Source organism: Coturnix japonica, unplaced genomic scaffold, assembly GCF_054131305.1.
Source record: "Coturnix japonica strain WE unplaced genomic scaffold, WE-NBRP24 Scf042, whole genome shotgun sequence".
Taxonomy (NCBI): domain Eukaryota; kingdom Metazoa; phylum Chordata; class Aves; order Galliformes; family Phasianidae; genus Coturnix; species Coturnix japonica.
The window spans coordinates 3,146,104-3,160,937 of NW_028188945.1; the positions used below are offsets into that span (position 1 = coordinate 3,146,104).

The 14,834-nt window shown below is 52.6% G+C and overlaps 1 protein-coding gene and 1 long non-coding RNA gene across 5 annotated transcripts; both read right to left on the reverse strand.

The window, feature by feature from the left end:
• Positions 1–81: 81 nt before the first annotated feature.
• LOC146752733 (uncharacterized) lies at positions 82–1,929 on the reverse strand. Its single transcript, XR_014940433.1, has 3 exons — positions 1,610–1,929; positions 1,027–1,221; positions 82–646 (listed from the first exon to the last, which is right to left on the reverse strand). It is a non-coding gene; the product is annotated as an uncharacterized LOC146752733 (long non-coding RNA).
• A 9,173-nt stretch (positions 1,930–11,102) lies between these two features.
• On the reverse strand, positions 11,103–14,586 carry LOC146752734 (protein MANBAL-like). 4 transcript variants are annotated; one of them, XM_085531451.1, is made up of 5 exons: positions 14,309–14,586; positions 12,631–12,729; positions 12,475–12,514; positions 11,898–12,091; positions 11,103–11,460 (listed from the first exon to the last, which is right to left on the reverse strand). In XM_085531451.1, exons 2-5 carry the CDS (start codon positions 12,694–12,696, stop codon positions 11,359–11,361), a joined length of 402 nt encoding a protein of 133 aa, XP_085387577.1. In that variant the 5' UTR covers positions 12,697–12,729; positions 14,309–14,586; the 3' UTR covers positions 11,103–11,358. The 4 variants fall into 4 exon arrangements, with proteins under 4 accessions (XP_085387577.1, XP_085387578.1, XP_085387576.1 ...); XM_085531452.1 differs by having other exon boundaries at positions 12,475–12,556; positions 14,309–14,573; XM_085531450.1 differs by lacking the exon at positions 14,309–14,586 and adding an exon at positions 12,842–13,224.
• Between the last annotated feature and the right edge of the window lie 248 nt (positions 14,587–14,834).

The following is a 14,834-nucleotide window of genomic DNA, read 5'->3' on the forward strand; positions in this document are numbered from 1 at the left end:
CGAGCGAGGGACGTTCTGACCAGCTACTGAAAGAGGCAGCACCAGGTTTAGAAAGTTCGCTTCAATTTTATTGCGTACAAAAGGACTCGGCTTCTATTTATTACCCCGCCCACACCCCAAAATGAAACCCCAGTGCCCACGATTTCCGCTTAGCAATCAGTCACTCAGCCTCCAGTCAGACCCAAGGAGAAGCCTGACCATGGGGCTACATCACCTCCTCCCTCTCCAGTCCCAGCCAGCCCTAATTCAACCTAAGCCTACACTGGCCCTGGACCTCAAGAGACACACCCTGAAGGAACACAGCATCTCCAGCTCTTGTCATACACCAAGTCCTGCACAGGTGAAGCCCTCTTTCCTTCTAACGCAGCACAAGCCCTTCCTGTCCAGTTCACTTCCATCATCTCCACCGTCCATGACAGGGAAAGCACGGCTGTGCCGGTAAACTGGGCTGTTCAGTCAGCTGCCTTTGGTGCCACCTCCGAGGAAGAGTTGCAGGTGGTTCTGCTGTCCTTTGTAGCTTCTCGCTCAAGCCATCATCGTTGCTTTCTGCTTTCCTTCTCGGCTTTCTTCCTCAGCTGAGCAGCGCTTGCCTTGCCTCGGCTTTCTTCACTCTCTCCCAAGTCTCAGTCCCCAAACTCTCCGAGTCCTACAAGAATCAATTCAGAAACGCTCAGGGAACCTTCTCAGCTAACAACTGGTTGGCAGCTCACTTTGGGAGCTCAAGTCACCCTGCTGGGCACATTGGGCTGCCAGAACTGGGAACCGCCTTCCTGACAGTCGGGCACACAAGAATCTCCACCCCTGTCTCATTCCCCAAATCCCACACAAACCAGAGCCTAAAGCCCTTTCCTGCAATGTGGTCCCTGCACGGGCAGGTGGACCCTCTGCCTGGCAGCTCATAGTGTGCAGCAGCAGCCGCAGGATAAGACTGAGCTGGCACCTCCAGGCTGCTGGCAACAGCTACAGATGGTTCCCTCCCTGCCGGTTGCCCGTGCCTTTCTCCCAGCCCATGAGAGCACCACTTACTGCCTTTGGGGACTTGGAAACTGGCAGCATGATGGCCAGCACAGAGAAGCTGCAAAACGGCTCCATAGAAGAGTCCGTGGCGCAGCATGTTCTTCATTAGCATGGGCTCAGGGATCTCAGGTGGCCAGAAATGCAGTTCAGCAGCCATAGCACAGACAGCCTGCTGCTCTACTGCTCTCTTATGGAGGCTGCCTGCTGTGAGGGGGGAAAATAGAGGCATCATTACTCTCAGGCACTGTGATGGAGTTACTTCCTGCTAGAAACATTTCCAGGCTGACTTAGAGAAGTGCTCTGAAGCTTGGTCACCTTGGGCTACCGACCCAAGAACAAAGAGGGACATCAAACTTGCATTTCAATTGCCCTTTAGCGCCTGCCTCGGAGAAGAGCCCTCAGCCTTCAGTATTGCTGCACTTACAGGTGAGGGGAAGAGAAGCAAGAGAGGACGGGTGGGTGTCAAAGAAGGGAAAATTTACCAGGCAAGAAAAAACCTATCCCTGAGCTCCATCACACACATGTGAATACTGCCTTACTAATATGAACAATAACATCATTCACACAGCTAAATTTACTCACATTCACGTACCTGGCTGTGGACATGTTCGAGGCCTCGCTGCTGCTGTGCTGTTCAACGCCGGCCACAGCAATAAAGCGCGCAGAAAGCCCATCTGTTGCAGACAGAGGAGTGAGCCGTGCTTAACCAACACTGCTTCAGCGCACGCTTACAGTAAGGCACACCTACCTTGTGCTGGCCATGCAGGAAGCTCGTGACGCAGCTCCAGACGGCTCTCCTGAGGCCCAGCTTCATTTCACGGCCACTCATGCTCTGCTGCTGGACATTCTGCAACGGAAAAGCCAGCGGATGCAAATCCCATCCCTCACAGATGGCATCAGACCTCTGCTCTCATGGCAGTCGCACTCACGGCTCCGGGGGAGAAAGCAGACGTGCTTACCGAGCGAGCGCTGTTTGCTGCCAGCTGCTGGTAGGAACCCACGCCTAACCCTACAGTACCAACAGTAACCTATGCCTAACTCTACTATGGGAACAGCAATCTACTCCTAACACTACAGCAAGAACAGGAACCTACTCCGAACAGGAAAACAACAACTCCTAACACTAAACCTACTCCTAAGCCTACTCCTAACAGTAAAACATGAACAAAAACCTATGCCTAACTCGAAAATATGAACAACAACTTACACCTAACTCTAAAGCTAAACTTAACCAAAAAAACAACAAGAAAAACTGGGTAAAGATGGGACTGGGGGCCCACAGGACGTGGCTGCAGAAGAAGCCCGAAGGAGGAGCAGATGTTACAAAAATGCCACCCAGCTAATGCCGGGGGCGGGGGGCCGAGCAGCGGGTAAGGAGCTCAGCGCCTGGACCAGCCACGGTGGAGCTGCAATGGTGCCAACGCGGGGCCTGGCACGGTGGTGTGGTGCCAGGCCAGCTATGCTGCGGGCGGATCCACCTCCATGGGCTCCTCTGGAGGTGGTTCCACCTCCATGGGCTCCTCTGCAGGTGGATCCACCTCCATGGGCTCCTCTGGAGGTGGATCCACCTCCATGGGCTCCTCTGGAGGTGGATCCACCTCCATGGGCTCCACATGGTTGCTCGTCACCAGGTTGGTGCAGGCGCGATGGAACTGGGCTCTCTTACCCATCCTCTGCCTGGTGGTCATGGCAGGCCCCCTCCTCCTTCTCAGTCCTAAGGCCCCCAGCTCCATCCTCCCGCATGAAACTGGGGAAAATTCCACCCTCGCCCTCTTAGCTGCCGACATGGCTGTTAACTGCCACAACTGTCAGAGGCGACTGTGTTGTGCGCAGCAGTGGTGACCAAGGTGACGTGGTGAGGGTTCTAAAATGGCGGCCGCACTGCTGGCACTGGCGTTCCACATGGGATGAGGAGGGGGCTGGAGGGCAGGGCACGACATGGGAGCTCCAAGGCGCTCCCTGTGCCCAGCAGGCAGCCCTTCTCTCCGGCCAGCAAGAGGTCACAGAGGAGTCGGCACCGAGTAAAGGGCCCTCAGCCTCCATCACCCTCCTTCACCCTCCCCCTTCTTCCACAAGGGAATCTTTTTGGGCTGCCATACTCTCATGGTTTTGTATTTTTTTCTATTGGTATTCCACATCATAACATCATCTGGAGATCATAGATTGATCTATCCATCATAGATTGATCTAGATAAGTCTGGGACACAGACGCAGCACACAGCACCACGCTGATGGGGCTCCTGAGCTCAGCGCCAAGAACGGCAGGCTCCAAAGGGGACCTGACTACACCTGCCTGCTGGGACACACAAGCTCTGCTTTCCATAGTTGCACCCAGCGCCTCTCCTTGCGCAGCACCTCGGCGGATTCAACCCTTACCTACAATTAAGACCTCTGACTGAACTGGGATACCAGTCACTCTGATTACACCCCAAATCCCTGCTGCAGGCCCTCCCACACGCCCACACACTGCACCCAGCCACACCAGCTGCCCCAGCCCCGCAGCCCTCCTGCAGGCGGCGCAGCCCCACGCCCTGGACTCGGCCCCAACACCAAGGAGCTGTTACACGGGACTCAGCCCCCACTGGATCCAGACCCAACCTAAGATGCAAAGGACCTGGACAGGAACAACGACAGGAACAACAACGACACGGCGCAGGGCAAGGACAGCGATGGGACCACAGCACCCAGGTAACAACCCCATTGATCCCTAGTGCCCCCCATTCCATCCCAGTATTTCCCATTCCACTCCAGTGTCCCTCTGGGCCCCCCCAGTGCCCTCCATTACCCCCATGTGACCTTCAGGACCCCCCAATGCCCCCCATACCCCCATGTGGCCTTCAGGACCCCCCAGTGCCCCCCATTACCCCCATGTGGCCTTCAGGACCCCCCATTGTCTCCCATTACCCCATGTGGCCTTCAGGACCCCCCAGTGCCCCCCATTACCCCCATGTGGCCTTCAGGACCCCCCATTGTCTCCCATTACCCCCCAGGATTCCTCTTTGTCCCCCATTATCCCCTAGTGTCTCTCTCTGGCCCCCCATGTCCCCCATTAACCCCCACTGTCTTTCAGTGCCCCCCAGTGTCCTTCTGTGTCCCTCTGGGCCCCCCCATTGCCTCCCATTCCATCCCAGGTACCCACCCCTTACCCATACCTGCCTCTATGGGACACCCCATTGCATCCTATTACCCCTCAGTGTCCTTCTGTGTCCCTCTGGCCCCCCCATTGCCCCCCATTGCCTCCCATTCCATCCCAGGTACCCCCCCTTACCCACACCTGCCTCTATGAGCCCCCCCCACAACCCCCAGTTCCCCCCATAGCCCCTTTTATCCCCCCATAGACCCCCATTTTCTCCTTCTGTTCCCCCATAGACCCCCATTTTCCCCCCTATTCCCTTCTAACCCCCCATAGCCTCCCATTTTCCCCCTCTATCCCCCCAGTTCCCCCAGTTTCCCCCCCATTCCGCTGTCGCCCCATAGACCCCCAGTTTCCCCCCTTATCCCACTCTAACCCCCATAGACCCACATTTTCCCCCTCTATCCCCCCATAGACCCCCATTTTCCCCTTCTACCTTTTCTACCTCCACACAGCCCCCCAGTTCCCCCTTTAACCCCCTCTATCTCCCCATAGACCCCCATTTTCCCCCACCATCCCACTGTACTCCCCCAAAGCCCCCCAGTTTCCCCCCATTCCCCTCTATCCCCCCATAGACCCCTATTTTCCCCCTCCATCCCCCTGTACACCCCACAGCCCCCCAGTTTCCCCCCATTCCCCTCTATCCCCCCATAGACCCCCATTTTCCCCCTCTAACCCCCCATAGCCCCCCAGTTTCCCCCCAATTCCTCTCTATCCCCCCATAGACCCGCATTTTCCCCCACTAACCCTCCATAGCCCCCCAGTTTCCCCCAATTCCCCTCTAACCCCCCATAGCCTCCCATTTTCCCCCTCTGTCCCCCCATAGACCCTCGTTTTCCCCCTCTATCCCCCCATAGACCCCTGTTTTCGCCCTCTAACCCCCCATAGGTGGTGAGGGGGGGGTTGTTTTAAGGGGGTGGGGGGGTGGTTATTTTAAGGGGGTGGGTGTTTTAAGGGGGGAGTTTAAGGGGGTGGGGGGTTGTTTTAAGGGGGGGAGGGTTAGGGGGTGGGGGGAGATTCATCCTGGACACTACGAAGTATTACTGGTCAGAAAGGGTGGCCAGACGCTGGAATGGACACAGGGAGGTGGTGAAGGGAAGGGGACGAGGTGTGTTTTATGTGTATTGCTCTATTGAACAAGGACATGAACAGGGATCAGCAGCACTGGATGGTAAAATACTGTATGAAGTTAATTGTGGAAATTTCCTTGTATTGTAATTTCCAGTACTCAGGAAACTGTAACAATATCTCTGTAAGTCAAATAGTTTTATAAAATGACTCAAAGAGATGCTCGTCCTGTCGTTATTGGTTTGGTGTTACGAAGCACAAGTGTAGAAATGAAGGATTGAACTGCTGCTGGGGGCTGCAGGTAGGAAATGTAGCATTTTGACTCTTCGTTAGTAAATCTTTGAGGATGCATTTGACCTGCTGTTGCAATGTCTGCTGCTTGCTCTTCATGCAGCTAGTCCATGTATTTGTTTATGTAGTCAGTGCTAGGGTTTGATTTAGACAGCTCCGTCATCTTTTCAAGAGCTGCACCATGGTCGGCTGTGGAGAGAGGGTGAGTGGGAGGGGACACCTGTGTCCCACAGTGGCTCCTCCAGTCAGTGAAGGTCCTGAAATTGGTCTCTTCAGCTAATAGGGAGCTTTCCTCAGCTACCGTGTGTTTGGAGAGAGGAAGAGCAGTCCCAGGACCTTCAGCTGTGAGACTCTTCAGACGGACCTTGTGGAGACATCTGTAGGTGTAGTCTGGGATGGAACGGCTCCTGTTTGGCTCTTGTTACCCACGTGCAGCATGTGGTTATTGAGCTTATAAGGGAGCAACATAGGAAAGAATCCTGTACTCATTTACTACCTAATGCTAAGTCATTCCTACTCACAGGGAAGTGACTAAGCATTGGTCCTGGGTGCTAGGAGAGGAATGTCAGATCTGAAACCAGTGTGAATGATGGACATCCTTGTTAAACACAGGGCTGCTCTGCAGTGCAGAGGTGCTTGTGAGTTCAGAAGATACCTGCTGAAGGAGAACTGCTTTGCTGTTGGATGTCATCAAGCTGCAATCTGCCCGGGAAACAGCAAAACAGGCAGAGGTGTGTGCTCGAGACTGTGCCAGCCTTTGATTCAGTTCCTGAGGTGAGCTGCGCTTTGCTCGCTGCAAATTCCAACTATATTTGTAGGAATTATTATTATGAATAACACAGTGGTGGTGTTTGAGTCGCAGACAGATGCAGCAGAGCCTTTGCTCTTTTCAGGAACTCAAGCAGCTTTTTGCCATCCCCACCTGGAGCCATTGAAGCGTGCAGCCAGGAGCTGGACTCAGTGGTCCTCGCAGGGACCCTCCAGCTCAGGAATTCTATCATTTTACAATCACTGAGCTTAGCAGACATGCAAAGAGTGTGGGTGTGACAGCAAGCAATTAGCATGGCCAGCATCAGGAACCCATGGTTATGAGCTTAGGACTGGTTTAGGTTTGCCAAGCGGGGGGACTAATGCTGGGATCCTTCTCTCCGGCCTGGAGGCTCTCACACAGCAGCATGGTTCTGTGTTTGGCAGGTGGGTTGGACCCAGGCTGTGCAGGAATCAACTGGGCTCTGCTTCAGCTGCAGTCTGAGGGCCTTTGGCTGCAGCCAGCTGCTGTTCACACAGGGTACAGAAAGCTCCAGAGCCACACAAGGGCCTTCAGGCTCCGAGTGAAACCCCACAAGCTGAGGGGAAGGAAGTGAACATCACCAGAGGTGGGGACTGCACAGCACTGATGTGTGGTGACAGATTGGGGTGGGCGGTGAAGTTGGGAGACCAAGAATGAAAGATGGGAAAAGCAGCTGAATTTAAAGGAAGAGATGTGAAACCAACAGGATCATCACCCTGTAATTGCCAGCCCAAACAAGGGACGTTTTGACCAGCGACTGCTCTGATCCACTTAACAAAAGCCACAAAACCACTCCATAAACTTAGAAGAACTGCTCAAAGCCACAAGCTACAGGTTCTGGAGGAGAGCAGGACCTTTGCCCTGCAGTCAGCAGCAGTTTCAGACACACCAAAGCCGACACTGGTTTGCTTCCGTATCTCTTGTGGGACGGCCCCAGCCAAATCATCCCTTCTGGTCTGAAGATGAGGAGGGTCAGATCCTTTCAGAGCACCAAACCCGGCAGCCAACCTCATCACCAAACAAGCAGCCAGGATCCAAACGCCAGCACTCTCCATTCATCATCCCACTTCCTCGCTGCAGTCAGTCCAATGCTTCATGAGATTCAGAAGCAAACAAAATCAATACAGTCATCTTGATCCCTGCAGGAACACGCTGTGAGCAACAGCACACCTTCCTGGAAGAACTACCTCCATGAACAGAGGCAGCGACCACCTCCTCCCCTCCTACAGCCTCATTGCTTTCTCCTTAAGTATCACCACACGGAGCCTTGACACTCCCTGGCACCCAGGCACCAAAGGGCTCTTTTCATGTTTTTTACACCAGGCTGGGAAAGAATCTTGGCTTCAAAACTTCCAGAGCAGCAAGAAGGAAGTATTGGTTCTCTTCACAGACAGCCTTGGCTCTTCCGCTGCTGCCAGTGGGGAACATCAGCAGAGAGCATCTCTAAAGCAGAGAGAAGCACATGTATGAGAATGAAAGTCAATTAGGTCTGAGCAGGATTAATAGGGATTTAATTGAACGATGTGAACTGGAACTCGGGTCACGAGCTGCTTATTAACCTGCCTCAAGGGATCATGCAGCTTGCACTGGAAGAGCACAAGGATGCACTGTGAGCGGGACAGCATGTGGTCAGAGAGGGAGACCTGCTTGAACAGTCAAAAATGGAAGAGAAAAACTGCTTGAGATAGATGCCTGGGAATTTGAGGACTTACCGCACAGTCTTTCCTTCCTTTCCTCTTCTGGGGAGGGAACCAAGTAAAACCAGCCAGAGCTCACCCAGCTCACCGCTCCTCCTGCAGTCCAAGTGGCTGCCAGGCAGCTCCCTGCTACAGCTACACTTGCCATGGGGCCTACAGAAATCCCCATTATCAATTGACTGAATCCCCATCTAATCCCCCGATCCTATTAACAAACACTGCCTTTATTTTGCTACCTGCATGGGGGCTCTTGGAGCCAACATCCCTCATGAGAGGCAAATTAATTAAGACATTGCACCGTCTCCTCTTTCCAGGAAGGTGGAGGTGTTCTGGCAGACATTTTGCTGCTTCCAAGTCAAGCACAGACTCACGCATGCCTGAAAGTTTGAGCCAACCACCCTCACACAGATCAAAGGAGCTGAAAGGCCTCCCCTAAACGCGTCACTCTCGTGAACAGGCCATGGATGTCCCTGTGTTTCTACAGAGCTCAAGAAGCTTTCATAGTAAACAGAAAGAGGCAGCATGACTTTTAAAAAGTTACTTTTGATTTAATTTGAAACAAAGATTATATGTAATTGGTGTCAGATATTTTTGTCATGTTTCTTTGTCCTGAGATCTCCAAGCAACTTCGGAGTGCTTTTGTCTCGCATGCTTTGTTCTGTTCTCCTCATGCTGCCCACCTGACTCATCCACCAACAGCAAGGGAGAGAAGCAAACGCGGTCCTTCTCACACTGATGGTTCCAGCAAATGTGCTGCTAGTCTTCTGGTAGAGAACAGACACAGCACAGCACTGCTGCTGGACCTGGGCTCACAATGCATTTGTCAATTGAGGATGGCAGTCTGTGTATGCAAAAGGATGGCAGACTTGCAGCCCCACCACAGAACCCTTTTCTTCAAAGCCACTGTAAGCTCTGGGGCACCTAACACATCAGGTTCTCCTCCCATTGACTCATTTGTGATCAAACAAACCAAGCAGTGAGCTGGCATCAGGAAGCTCCAGATGCCTTACAGAGACTCTGTGGCTACGACACCACCTCTCTCCAGACCCTTCTAGCCATATTTCAGGCTAACACTAGACCGTCCCTGGCCCTGAAGAGACAGAGCCTAAAGGAATGCAGTGTCTTCAGCTCTTGCCATATATCAAGTCCCAAATAGGTGAAGTCCTCTTTGCTGCTAATTCATTGGAAGCCCTTCTCTTCCAGCTTCCTTAGTTCCAATCCGCAGTCCACGAAAGGGAAAGCACAGCCATGCCTGAAAAACAGACCACGCAGTCCGTTGCCTTTGGTGCACTTCTGAGGAAGCATTCCAGGCGATTCTGCTGTCCTTTGTGCCTTCCTGCTCAAGCCCTTATCGCTTCTTTTTGCTTTCCTTGGCTTTCTTGCTCAGCTGAGCAGCACTTGCCTTGGGTTTCTTCACCATCTCCCAGGTCTTAGACTCAAAGCCCTCCAAGTCCTACAAGAATCAATTGGGAAACAGTCAGGGAGCTTTCTAACAACGTGCTGATGCCCAGCTCATTTCGGGCATTTATGTGAAAGCAAAAGTACGTAAGTGCTGGGTATCTCCGCTGGAATGCATCTATATCAGGCTGAGCCTACATTTAGTAAGACTTGAGCAGCACAATCCCTGCTTCCTCTGCATGTGTTTCTGGATGAGTGTGAATCCACACACAGCCTGTTACCACAGAGGTTGTTATAAGCTTAAGTGCCTAAATCAGGCTTTGTAGAGAAAAAACACCCCCATTTTAACAGCAGGACAAAAACCAACACTAAACAACAATTACTCACACCAGAAAAAGATATCACAGAATCACCAGCATGTATTGAACCACTGAAAAGGTATTTCTGCTAAATTTTCATCCTTATCACGTGCGAGACAAAAGGTAAGCCTCAAAACAGCAGTCAGAATGTCACAATCAGAGCCTTTACACCAAGACCAAAATCCAGGCAGGGCACCGAAGGCAAAGCTTTCTTCACCTGGACTAACAAGGAATCCTAAGCTATAAAGCTTGTTTCCTTCAGGGCAGATGACAGATCATATTTCAGCCATGGGAAATAAAGTCTAGTTATCTGGTAAAGACACGAGGGAACAGTGCCAGTCTCATTGGAGAAAGCGCACACACACAGATTGCCTCCTTTCATTAAATGCATTTGAGTCTAAATATTGCTTTAGCATCTTGGGTTCTAGCAGTCAGAGCTTGCCAACTGGAAAAGGACACACAGAAAACAGCAGAGCAAGATGTGCTAGCTTCAAGCTTCCAACACAGAGCACCAGATAATAGAGGGGCAGACATGCACCTGACAGTATCCTTTAATCAAAGAGTCCTGTTCAATCATCTCTAAAGTCAATGGGCTATTACGGTTCACATCTGTGTGGCTTCCCAAGGAAAGTGAGTTGGCTGCCTTTCCAAAGGCTGTAATCAGTGCATGGGGAGCTGCGAGGCTCTGCAGAAACAGCAAAAAGCAGCTATTACTCAGGTTTGTAGATTGGTGCTGCTGAGAAGTGAACACTGATGCCTTCTGCTGTTCGAACCAAGGTAGTCTCCAAAGCCTGAAGCCTCTAAAACGAAGCTCATCTGTACCTGAACCTAATCATAATTCCTAAGAAATGGAGAGTGTCTCTTCTGTTTATTGTCATGTGAATTAATCACATGCACAGGAAATCGTCGGGACAGTGCATATACGGAGAAAATAAGAAATAGAGCATACAAACAACCTAAACACAAACAAGTTTGTCAGTTCTATCGCATTAATAGGACGAATGAGGGCCAGAAACTACACATCAAACAAAGCAGTTATCATTCTCAAAAAACAAGCTCTAGATATACAGAAGTACAGAATAGAGACAAGCTCAAGGCGCAGGGACACCTTTCTTCCTCCCACGCTGCTTTTGTTTCTCTCAGCCCTCAGAGAACAAGGGATGCTCACAGTTCATCGCCAGCAGTTCCAGATGGGCTGAAAGGCCACCAGTTGGGAACACCAACATGGAAACGTGGGACAAGCAGCTCCATTTCCAGGAGGGACGTGAAGCCGACCACATCAGGACCCTGCGATTGCCAGCCTGAGCCAGGCACATTTTGAGCAGCTAATGAAAGAGGCAGCACCACCATTCAAATGTTTGTTTCACTTTTATTTGCAATAGAGAGATGCAAAATGCATCAAAAATACATTTCAATATGAAATCAAATAGGCGGGATACTGGTAATGACTAAAGACAAAGCTTCCTTAGTTCCTCTCCGCAGTCCATGAAAGGGAAAGCACGGCCAGGCCTGAAAACCAGACCATGCAGTGTGTGTCCTTTGGTGCACCTCTGAGGAAGCATTCCAGGTGATTCTGCTGTCCTTTGTGCCTTCCTGCTCAAGCCCTTATTGTTTCTTTTTGCTTTCCTTTTTGCTTCTCAGCTGAGCAGCACTTGCCTTGGGTTTCTTCACCATCTCCCATGTCTTAGACTCAAAACCCTCTGAGTCCTGCAAGAAGCAATTGGGAAAGTCAGGGAACTTTCTAACAACTGGCTGACAGCTGCTTTGGGAGCTCAAGTCACCTGACCGAGCAGCTTTGGGAGACCAGCACAGGAAATTGCCTTCCTGACCTCAGGGCACATTAGAAACTCCACATCTGTCAAGTTCCCAAAAATCCCATGCAAACCAGAGCCTAAAGTCCTCTCTAGCAAGGCGGTCCATGCTGGGAGGGTGGACCCTCTGCCTGGCAGCTCATAGGGCGCAGCAGCAGCTGCAGGATAGGATGAGCTGGCAGCTCAAGGCTGCTGGCGTGCGGAAGGAAGGACAGAACCAAGTGCGGCACTCTCAGCAGTGCCGGGGCACACTGCCGTAGGCAACAGCTACAGACAGTTCCCTCCCAGCCGACTGCCTGAGCATTCCTATCAGTCTCACACAGCGCTACTTACTGCCTTTGGGGACTTGAAAGCTGGCAGGATGATGGCCAGCACACACAGGAGCTGGAAAAGGGCTCCAAACAAGAGTCCGTAGCGCAGCATGTTCTCCAGTATCGTGGGCTCAGGGATCTCAGGTGGTGAGAAATGCAGTTCAGCAGCCATAGCGCAGACAGCTGCTGCTCCACTGCTCTCACAGAGGCTGCGTGCTGTAAGGGGGGAAAAAGGCATCATTAGTTTCAGGCACTGCAATGGGGTTACTTCCTGCGAGCAAACATTTCCAGGCTGACTTAGAGAGGTGCTGGGAAGATATCCAGGGCCTACTGACCCGAGAACAAAGAGGGACAGCAAACTTGCATTTCAGTTGCCTTTGCCCGCCTGCCTAGGAAAAGAGCCCTCAGCCTTCAGTACTGCTGCACTTGCAGGTGGGGGGAAGAGAAGCAAGAGAGGACGGGTGGACGTCAAATAAGGGAAGAGCTTAACAAACAAGAATAAACCTATCCCTGAGCTCCATCACACATGCGTGACCACTGCCTTATTAATATTAATACCAGTATTATTCACAGAATTAAAGTTTCCCATGTTCACGTACCTGGTTGTGGACGTGTTTGCTGTCTTGCTGCTGCTGTGCTCTACAACGCCAGACACAGAAATAAAGTGCGCAGAAAGCTGATCTGTTGAAGACAGAGGAGTGAGCTGTGCTTAACCAACACTGCTTCAGCACACGCTTACAGTAAGGCACACCTACCTTACAATGGCCACGCAGGAAGCTCCAGACACAGCTCCGGACTGTTTCCATGAAGCCCAATTGCATTTCACAGCCACTCACGCTCTGCTCCTCGACAATCTGCAACAGAGAAGTCACAAGATGCAAATCCCATCCCTCTGAGATGTCACAGACCTCTGCACTCATGAAGCAGCACTCATGTCATTGGGTGAGAAAGCAGACGTGTGCTTACCGAGTGAGCGCTGTTTGCTGCCATCTGCTGGTAGGACCCCACCTAACTCTAAGTACGAACAGTAACCTATGCCTAACTCTAAAACAGGAACAGAAACCTACACCTAACACTAAAACATGAACAGCAACCTACAACTAGCTCTAAAACAGGAACAATCATCTACTAACACTAAAACGTGAACAATAACCTACTCCTAACTAAAAAACGCAAACAATAACCTACTCCTAAAACTACAACTAAACTTAACACTAAAATCCACAATAGAAATAGGGTTAAGATGGAACCGGGGGCCCGCAGAGGTCTCAAAGGAGGAGCTGATGTTAAATGAAGCCACCCGGCTAATGCCGGGGGCGGGGGCCGCGCAGACGGTAAGAAGCCCAGCGCCTGGACCAGTGATGGCGGAGCTGAGATGGTAAGGATGTGGGGCCTGGCACGGTGGTGTGGTGCCAGGCCTGCTGAGCCACGGGCGGATCCACCTCCATGGGCTCATCTGGAGGTGGATCCACCTCCATGGGTTCATCTGGAGGTGGATCCACCTCCATGGGCTCCACGGAGGTGGTCATGCAGCTGGTCCAGGTGCGATGGGAACGGGCTCGCTTGCCTGTCTGCCACCTGATGGTCATGGTGGGCCCCCTCCTCCTCCTCTTCGACCCTGCAGTCCCTGGCTCCATCTTCCCACCTAAATCGTGGGAATCCTCCAGCCTTGCTCTCTTGGCTTCCGACATGGCTGTCAACGTCCAGAGCTCTCAGAGGCGAGTGCGTTGCGTGGGGCAACGGTGACCAAGGTGACCAAGGTGACATGGCCGGGGTTCTAACATGGCGGCCGCACTGCTGGCACTGCTGGCACTGGCGTTCCACATGGTATGAGGAGGGGGCTGGAGGACAGGGCACGGCACGGGAGCCAGAAGGCACTGCCTGTGCCCAGCGGGCAGCCCTTCTCTCCGGCCAGCAAGAGGCCACAGAGGAGCTGGCCCTGAGCAAAGGGCCCTCAGCCTCCTTCATCCTCCCCCTCCTCCCACAAGGGAATCTCTTGGCGCTGCCATACGCAGCACGCAGCACCACGTTGATCTGATGGGGCTCCTGAGCTCAGCGCCAACAACAGCAGGCTCCAAAGGGCACCTGACTACGCCTGCCTGCTGGGACACACCAGCTCTGCTCTCCATGTTCCAATCCAGAGCCTCTCCTTGTAACACCTCTGACTCCATTTGCATCCACTCACTCTGATTACATCCCACGTCCACACACGGGGCCACGCTGCCTCACCGACCCTCAGTGGGGACCCACAGCCGTACAGCACCATCAGCACAGCAGAACCGGGCCGTGCTCCTGATGCTGCCGCTTGTCCAACCTCCCTCTTGCTGCCCCCATTCTGCTCAGGCAGCCGGTCCCAGCAACAAACACCAGCACAGAACTGCAGCCCCGACTCGTCCCGCTCACTGACAGCCAGAGCAAGGACATGTTACACACCTTCCTTCAGCTCCGATCACCTTCCCGGCGCCACCATGCCGCCATGGCCCGGAACTGCTCCCGCCGGCACCAAGCGCTTCCTGCCCCTCCATCCCCCGCTCCTCCTTTCCCTTCACTTTCCATCCGCACTCAGGACGCAGATCTCAATGGAGGTGGCTGCAGAACATCATCAGTGCAGGCAATCAATGGCTCGTGCTGCGCTTCACTGCCTTGTGCTCCTCACTGACTGCTCTGCTGTGCCCTTTCCTAACCCCACAGGATCATTTGCTTCTCTCTTTAGTGAAATGGCTCTCCCTCAGGAATCCCAGACCCTGGAGGTTGATGAGAGAGTCCGGGGAATGGGAGATTTCCCTTTAGTCAGGGAGGAGGTGGTCCATGAGTGCCTAGGAAACATTAAAATCGATAAATCCATGGGACCTGATGGGGTGCATCTGCGGGTGCTGAGAGAGCTGGCAGAGGTCTTTGCTGAGCTGCTCTCTGTAATCTATCAGAGATCTTGGAGAACTGGGGAGGTGCCTGAAGACTG

What these genes read in the sequence shown, in the direction of transcription:
- LOC146752734 (XM_085531450.1), bottom strand. Translation starts at nt 12,865, where the DNA reads ATGGCAGCAAACAGCGCTCACTCG. An exon ending in CAGCAAACAGCGCTCACTCG is followed by an intron (nt 12,730 to 12,841) that starts GTAAGCACACGT and finishes TCTCTGTTGCAG; the next exon opens with ATTGTCGAGGAGCAGAGCGT. An exon ending in TCCTGCGTGGCCATTGTAAG is followed by an intron (nt 12,515 to 12,630) that starts GTAGGTGTGCCT and finishes CTGGCGTTGTAG; the next exon opens with AGCACAGCAGCAGCAAGACA.